General features: G+C 37.0%; 1 protein-coding gene across 1 annotated transcript in view; it reads right to left on the bottom strand.

Annotated features, from left to right (window-relative positions):
* Nucleotides 1-8,054, bottom strand: part of LOC105536632 (laminin subunit alpha-2-like) — a gene marked incomplete at both ends in the record, with an annotated part of 153,056 nt that overhangs the window by 138,365 nt on the left and 6,637 nt on the right. Inside the window, one exon of the mRNA XM_011976035.1 lies at nt 3,043-3,155. Within this exon, the coding sequence (XP_011831425.1) occupies nt 3,043-3,155 (113 nt within the window). The remainder of the gene's footprint in view (nt 1-3,042; nt 3,156-8,054) is intronic.

Genomic DNA, 8,054 nt, shown 5'->3' with positions numbered 1-8,054 from the left:
AAAAAAAAAAAAAAAAAAAAGCCCACTGTAATCTATGGTGATTTAATCAAATAAATGCAATAGTTTCTGTTATGTTTCAGATACTAATTTATAAAAATGTGTCACAGAGGAGCCAAGCATTTATCAACAACAATACTGTCACTTGTTGAAATTTATACACCTCAAAATAAGAAGAAAAGCTAATAAATGGTCAAGCCTCTTGCTGAATCAATGACAAACAAACATTTAGTGATATTTACCTATTCATTATAACTTTACTGCCCTTTACTCCCAGTTGGATAATAGTTCATCTTATCTTGAATAACCTATTAATCCTTCATGCTGTAGGTAGAAAAGACAGAAGCTTTGCCATTTTAGAGGCACACTAGAGTATACTAGAAAATGAGAGTTCTAGTCCCCTGCTTTATAACAAAACAGGTTGTTGGCTATATTATCCCATAGAAGCCAGGAGAAGATAGTGCAATATTTCTTGAACCTGAACTATATTTGGAGCACTTGAAAATATATAATAAAAATTATCCTGAGCTCCCTAGGATTATGTTTTCAGATTCCCCTTAGAAAAGACTAGTATACTTTGGGTCTGGATCCAGACTATTCATGTTGTCCCAGCCCTGCCCATAATAAGCTTTAGAAAGAAGGCCAAGTCACTGAACTTTTCTAAAGCACAGTGTTCTTCAACTATGCAATAGGAATATTAATATTAGCTGACTTATTCAGGATTATTGTGTGGAGTTACATAAGAAGAATGTCCACATTTTCTCTGTTGCCAATGCAGTACAATATACCATCCGTAGCTGAATAAGTATTATAAACATGTCTCACAGCTTGTTATGCCAAAGCCTGAGGCCAAATGAGAAGTCTGAAGCTCTTTCTTGTCTGAGAAGCTCCATCACGAAACTTGATTACAAAAACTGTTTAACTTTTCACATCATTAAACAACTGACTAAATTAAAATCTTGAGTCAAGTAGAAATAAGGGTTTATTACATTTTATAGATTACTTGAATTCCCCTTCTTTTACACACACAGTAGGTTGATTTTCAGGAAATAGAAAGCTGGAATAAATAAGGATATGGATGGACACCATCCTGGAATATGGGAGAATTTGAACACATATCCTCTGTACCAATTCCACTTGGTGAATGTCAGACTTTGGAGTCCAGTAGACCTGGGTTATATACAGATTTCTGGCACTTTGTTATGATGAATGAAGCATAAAATATGTCTTGCCATATTTACTCATCTTACCTCCATTAAACTAAATGGGAGGAAGAGAAAACAGAAAGACAAATCCACATAATTTTTAAGATACTGTGTGGGAATGGATGAGTGAGTATGCAAAGCAAATTTAGGAAAATATCAATGACATCACTGAAAAATAGGCTTTCAGGTAAACTCTTTTACTTGCTGAATTGATAAAAATAGGCAAGTTAGATAGAAATGATTTAGTAAAAACTTGTGGTTGCACCATCCAGTTGTAAATTAGGAGGGGAAAAATGCTGCCATGTTTGATAACAGGTAAATAATATTGCTGTTGAGCTCAAAGAGTGATTGTGCAAATTATATTAAAAATTGACTCCATTGTTCTATGTGCAATCTAAAAGAATAAATGGACAGTAAACCAGAACAATAAAACATCACTATTTATTGATTGCCTATCCCAGGAGATGACCTGAGTCAATGCACAGCAGACTCACTCTTGATTGGGAGACTAGACTTTCAATGATCACATGAAGGAGGAGAACTCCTGTGACCAATAAAGAATCAAGTTGTCTTTATCAGGAGTGGTAGGCAGTCCATTTTAAGGCTAAGATCTCCAGGGGATTCATGCACAGGATTAATTTTCCTAAAGCATGATTGATCAGTGTGGTCGCTTACCTTGCCATTCTCTGATAGTGTTCTGAGACTTCCTGAGAAATATTATTAACTCAGGACTGACATTCAGCTGCTGTATACTAGTGAGGGTAGAAATAAGTCCATGCCAGTTGGTGATTTAAGCTGCAGCACTGAGCCCCTGCTGCCACCAGATCCTCATATCCCGAAGAGTCCCGTATGGGTGGAAGGCAGGTCTACCGTGTAACCCGCCAGTTTGTTTGCTCCAGCCAGCTTTTTGTGGCTCTTGAATATATGCAGCCCTCACCAAAATGAACTTAGACACTGGAGGAGGGAGACTGTACTCATGCTGGTGGCAAATGGCCTTCATTAGGAAAATGTCTTGTGCTGATCTAGCCCACTGGCTGGGGCTTCCCCACACACTGACAACTTATAAAAACCATGACCTTTACAGTGTATGGTGTCTGTCATTAACTATCCTGACCATCACCCCTGCACATTATTTAGGAATACAAATAGGATGGAATGTGGCATTTGTCCACTTTCCATCCTAATTGCAAGCCTAAATAATTTGAGGTGCTGGTGATTCCTGATTAATAACTTCAGCCTGACCTGAATATTGTGAAGAGAAGGAAGAAAGAAATTAAGCATAGAAGGCACCCAGGCCTATGCAAGACAAACTTGAACAACTTCCGGCATCAATTTTGTATAACTACAAGGCTTGTTACCTCATTTAGTCACCCAAGTTTAATTTGAAATCAACTGTCACAGCTTTCTCAACTCTCAGTAATGAGAGGCAATTTGCTCAAGAGCCTTGTTATCCAAGAACCTTCAAGTGCACACACCATCAGCACAGTGGGAGCACTGTATTATTTTAAAAGTTAAAAATGATACTATTATATTTTTGTTATGTAAAATTTTATTGATCCATATTTTCATCATTAAGTCCAGCTAGCTAAAACAGAGTCAGCTCCTAATTCAATTCTAAGCTCTTCACATGCTTCCATTTGAGTTGTGCTTTAGAATTAAATACCAAATACCTTTAAATAACAATATGCCATATGAATAGGACCCTTTGTTCATCTTATCAAGAAAACAATAGAGAGTGATAAGAAAAAGTATCCCTTCACTCACAAACCACTAACTGAATAAACAGCCAATGTAAAATGCAGTTTCAAAAGTGGAAATGACAAAAAAAGAGGAACTATACCTGCTGTAAATCCAGTGTAATTGTCACGTAATGGTATTCGATTCCATTCTTAATACTGGGACTCTGCCACCAAGTGTTCTTTCCATCAATAGCATTTGTAATCGGGTGTCTCTCTATTGAGTTAGCAGCATCATGTGAAAGGAGGAAGAAAAGATCATATAACTAATTTATAGCTTTTTCTTTAAAGTAAAAAAAAATAATAAAACTGTTAAGACAATCATCATGTGAATATCAAACATTAAAATAATACAAAAAGAGAGTAATTCAGATTTTCAACAGAATTTCTTCAATGACAGCTGTCTCATAGCATCATACAAGGTAGCAGGAAATGTTTAAATGCTTAGGCTGCACGGGAATGAGCTGGTCAGCACTCTGGCCGTCAACCAAAATGTGCAACTTTAAAGGTAACTACAGAAGTTAAGTGTAAAGATATAATATTAAAATCTAATTGACCTGTCAATCATTCAAAAAAGCAACAACTAACTCTTGAGACAGCTCTAGTATGCCATCAACTTTGTTAACAGAAACATAAAATCCTGACTTGTGGTTGAAAGATACTTGAACACTTGCCCTTCTGACACATTCATTATTATCAAGACTTGAGGAGTCCAATATGTATCTGGTTTTAATATAAAACGCTGTTAAATTCATTCTATGAGATATTGAGGCTCAGAAACCAATACCCGAAAATATAGCATCCTGGTATGCTGATTATTTTAAATTAAAGGCCCTTGGAGACCAGCAAATGACGAAATAAGTTTTACTCTGATACTCCTTTATCTACTTACAGCCTGATCTTACCAAGAAGAAAAGTTTCCTCTGGCCCTTTTGCTAAGTTTTCATTAATTTAACTCATTTCACATGAAGAGGGACTGAAGTTTGTCAACACACCTGAACAAACTTTTGTAACAAACCACTGTCTGCTCTGTGGGCCCAACAGACTTTGTCCCAGGCCGTTGTTATGTTCTTGAATTCCCCTACAAATCATTTGCTATTTGCCAAATTGCCATATTTTCCCCATCTCCCCTCCCTTGTGAAGAAGGGTATATCTACGTCTATGCCCCCATGGGGTTATTGGGTACTCATCCTCCTGTGATTATTCCCATGCTATGCCTTTTAAAATACACTTTGTATGCCTTTCACCTACCAAGCTAACTTTTTTCAGTTGATTTTTCAGCAAACCTTCAGAGGGCAAAAGGGAAGTTCTCCCTTGGCCCTTACAGAAGCTTTTTACAGCCAGTCTTTAACTTGCCAATTTTCTACTGCTATTTAATAATATGAACGATAACTCAAACCTCCCATTTGGCATTTGTCTATCGCCATCATCACTAACTCTAGTGGAGGAATCTTCACAATAATGGCAAGGAAGGAGACAATGGCACATGAAACTCCTTCCTACCAAAAAACCACAGATCTTCCCTTACTTTCACTCCAGACATATGAGAACAGGACCAATTGTGAAAATCAAAAGGGATATTAGAAAAAGAAAATAGGAGGCGTGGCAACCCCACAGACCTGTGATCTTTGCTGTAGCTCCCTTCCTTCTTAAAACCCTCAAAGCTCAGTTTCTCATCTCCTCCCGTTTTAGCTCCCATGTCTCACAACAGCAGCCACTACTCCTGGGTTGCCAAGCACTCATTGCATTTTGGTTCCCAGTCGTTGGTTCTTGTCTAAAATCTTTGCTTCTCATTTTCCAAGTAATATAAGGTCTTTTTCTTTCTCCCTCTCTAAACAGGCCTTGCTCACGTGTGGGTGAAGATGGCAGGAGTGGAGGTTGTTGGTGATCCTGTTTCTATTCCCAAGGCTACAGTAAGGGCACTTAAGTTCCTCACATCTCACTGGAAAGTCAGCACATTTGCCCATAGAAATATAAACAAAGTGGAGGTGAGCTTCCCTGTGCTCCTGTGTTTATTATAGATTAAGGATGCTTTGGGGTGTCAGTCTTGAGAATTTCATAAAACTAATTATCTGGGAAGATGTTTCAAATGAGTGGCTTATGAATGACCTTTTAGATTAGAACACAATCCTTTTTAAATTGGAAGGAATACCTCACATAATGAACAAATCACATCGCTATGAGGAACAAACATGGACTCCCAATTTTCCTACCGAATATTGCAATCTAGCCATGTATTCTAATAATAATGGTGATGAAAGAGAGGGGGACCATGAGGTGCCAGCACACGGGCAGCTAGATATTCCTCCTGGCTCCACCACTTAGTACATAATTGACCACAGAAAAATCACTTCAACACTATGTGTCATCTCTGATCTAGGAATAACAAAATTCTGCTCACAGCAGTGGTTTCCAGACTCATAATTTTCAGAAAAAAAAAAAATGTGAAGTTAAAAATAAATGTGTGACAGATTTGTGAAATTGATATAGGAGTTCTAGCTTCTAGTTTTTCCAAGTAATAATAACCTCCAATATACTTCTATCATTTAATAAAGCATCATTGTTATGTCATGAAACAAAGGGCATTTAAAAACCATCAATAGTTTTTAAAAACCATAAGATCAAAATGGAGGACAATTATTTAAATTGTATCCTTTCTATTTTTATGAAAAATGTGGAAAGTTGTTCTCATTTTCTTACTTTGCCATGGACCAGTGAAAACATCTTGGATGTGAACCCTTTATTCACGGAGTTACTGATGAACAGTATAACTATGAACATTCTAACCATTATTATGCATATACATAAAATAAATGATATATCTGTTCAAAATGTACACTGTTCTAAATCTTAATAAGAGACAAGTTGCACTTGGTAAAACATTTGAAAAAACAATAAAAATAAAGCAAAACTGAGTCCTCAATGCAATAGGAATCTGATAGAAAGTAAAATCATTTTTAAAAGAAAAATTTTATTAAAAGCTGAATATTGGCCAGGTGCAGTGCCTCATGCCTGTAATCCCAGCACTTTGGGAGGCTGAGGTGGGCAGGTCACCTGAGGTCAGGAGTTCAAGACCAGCCTGGTCAACACAGTGAAATCCCATCTTTAGGAAAAAAAAAATTAGCACGGGCGTGGTGGCAGGCACCTGTATTCCCAGCTACTTGGGAGGCTGAAACAGGAAAATCACTTGAACCCGGGAGGTAGAGATTGTAGTGAGCCGAGATCACGCCATTGCACTCCAGCCTGGGTGACAGAGTGAGACTCCACTTAAAAATAAAAAAGCTGAATATTCACTAAATTTGGCATTTTCAGATTTGTGAAGATTTGTATTATATATTAGTTTACAATTGATATGTAATAAACTGCCATAATATTTACTGAAAACATACAGGCTATGTTTTGAGCTATTTATGGTATGATAGTCCTATTCCAGATATGGATATTCATATTGCAAATCTTAATATGACTGTACAGGACAGGGCAAAAATATTCCACTGTTATTGGTAAATTTTTAAATTCAACTTAACAGCTGGCTGGACTTTGTTTTCCACTAAATCATCATGTTAGCAGTCCACAGAGATGAGGCTTCCTGTCTCATTAATGAAAAGCAAAATTTCTGAATATATTTAAATGTTAGCGTTAGTTAAATTGTTCTTTTGAAGCTAGGGAAGATGTCAGGTCTCTATGATGACAGCAAATACCAGAAGCATAACTAAATACCAAACAAATGACCCTGGTGACATAAGGGGGTGCTGAAATTGGCATATTGGGAATCCAAGCCATAAATGAAATATTGTTGGCACTGCCTCTGAAGAAAAATAAATATCACAGAAAACATTTCCCAAACATCCGCCTAAATCTTTTTTACAGATTGTGGGTTTAATACGTGATAGAAAAACACACATGTACAACCCCATTTCTAAATCAAATTCATGGCTCTTAGGTAATTGTGAGAGAAGTTGTCTAATTGGAAATTTTGATATATGCCACCTCAGGTCAAATTGATAAGAGAATTAGTCACGAAAAGGAGGACTGGGAGATGAATCAACAATTAACCATAATCCCTATTATGAAAGTTTAATCATAATTAATTTGCAAATACTGATGAATTGTTGGCATAGTTCCCTTATTTTAAAGGAGATAGAATGTATAACATCCTCAACAAGGATAAATATGCAAGTCAATCCAAGGGCTAACTGCATCTGAAAACTGGATAGGGAATCATTGATGAGGTAAACCTTTCAAACTGCTAGTTTTTAATTGGGAAGCAAAGTCTATTAACAGTCAGAAAGTTCAAGGTTCGTTTTCTTTGCAGGGTAACTCACTGCGGACCTTCCATATTTATTCTCAGAGTTCACTGAATTTGTGGAATTTTATCACCTGTTGATCCAACTTTTATTAACATATATTCATGCAGTTGATTGCTAGATTTTTATTCTTGTGGGGTTTTATTCTTTCTAAATTTCTAGTACTAAAGCATAATCTGGAAATGTGGAATGAATCTGGTCATTTAAAAATAATCATGCAGGCCGGGCATGGTGACTCACGCCTGTAATCCCAGCACTTTGGGAGGCCAAGGCAGGCAGATCACATGAGGTCGGGAGTTCAAGACCAGCCTGGCCAACATGGTGAAACCCCATCTCTACTAAAAATACAAAAAAATTAGCCAGATGCGGTGGCACACATGCCTGTAGTCCCAGCTACTCAGGAGGCTGAGGCTTAAGAATGACTTGAACCTAGGAGGTGGAGGTTGCAGTGAGCTGAGATCGCACCACTGCACTCCGGCCTGGGCAACAGAGTGAGAGACTCCATCTCAAATAATAACAATAATAATAACAATAATAGTAATAATAATAATGTAAAGTAAATCCAGACTGTGACGGGTTTAAAAAACACTACAGGTAAATAAAAATGGGGAAATACAAATCATAACTTATATACATCTTGCTTTACTGAAATCATTTATTCATTTTTGGTTTCAGTGTGAAAACATGGATAGTATTGGCTGAATATATATATCTTCCACGAGATAAAAGATACTCTGAATGTAGAACTTTCAAGAGGGTGAGAGACAGAATAGCTCTTGGACTCAATTTGACAAATGCATCTCATCCAT

Source organism: Mandrillus leucophaeus, unplaced genomic scaffold (genome assembly GCF_000951045.1).
Source record: "Mandrillus leucophaeus isolate KB7577 unplaced genomic scaffold, Mleu.le_1.0 Scaffold1618, whole genome shotgun sequence".
Lineage (NCBI taxonomy): Eukaryota > Metazoa > Chordata > Mammalia > Primates > Cercopithecidae > Mandrillus > Mandrillus leucophaeus.
The sequence above is the reverse complement of the archived record's forward strand: the minus strand, read 5'-3'. Positions and strand labels throughout refer to the sequence as shown.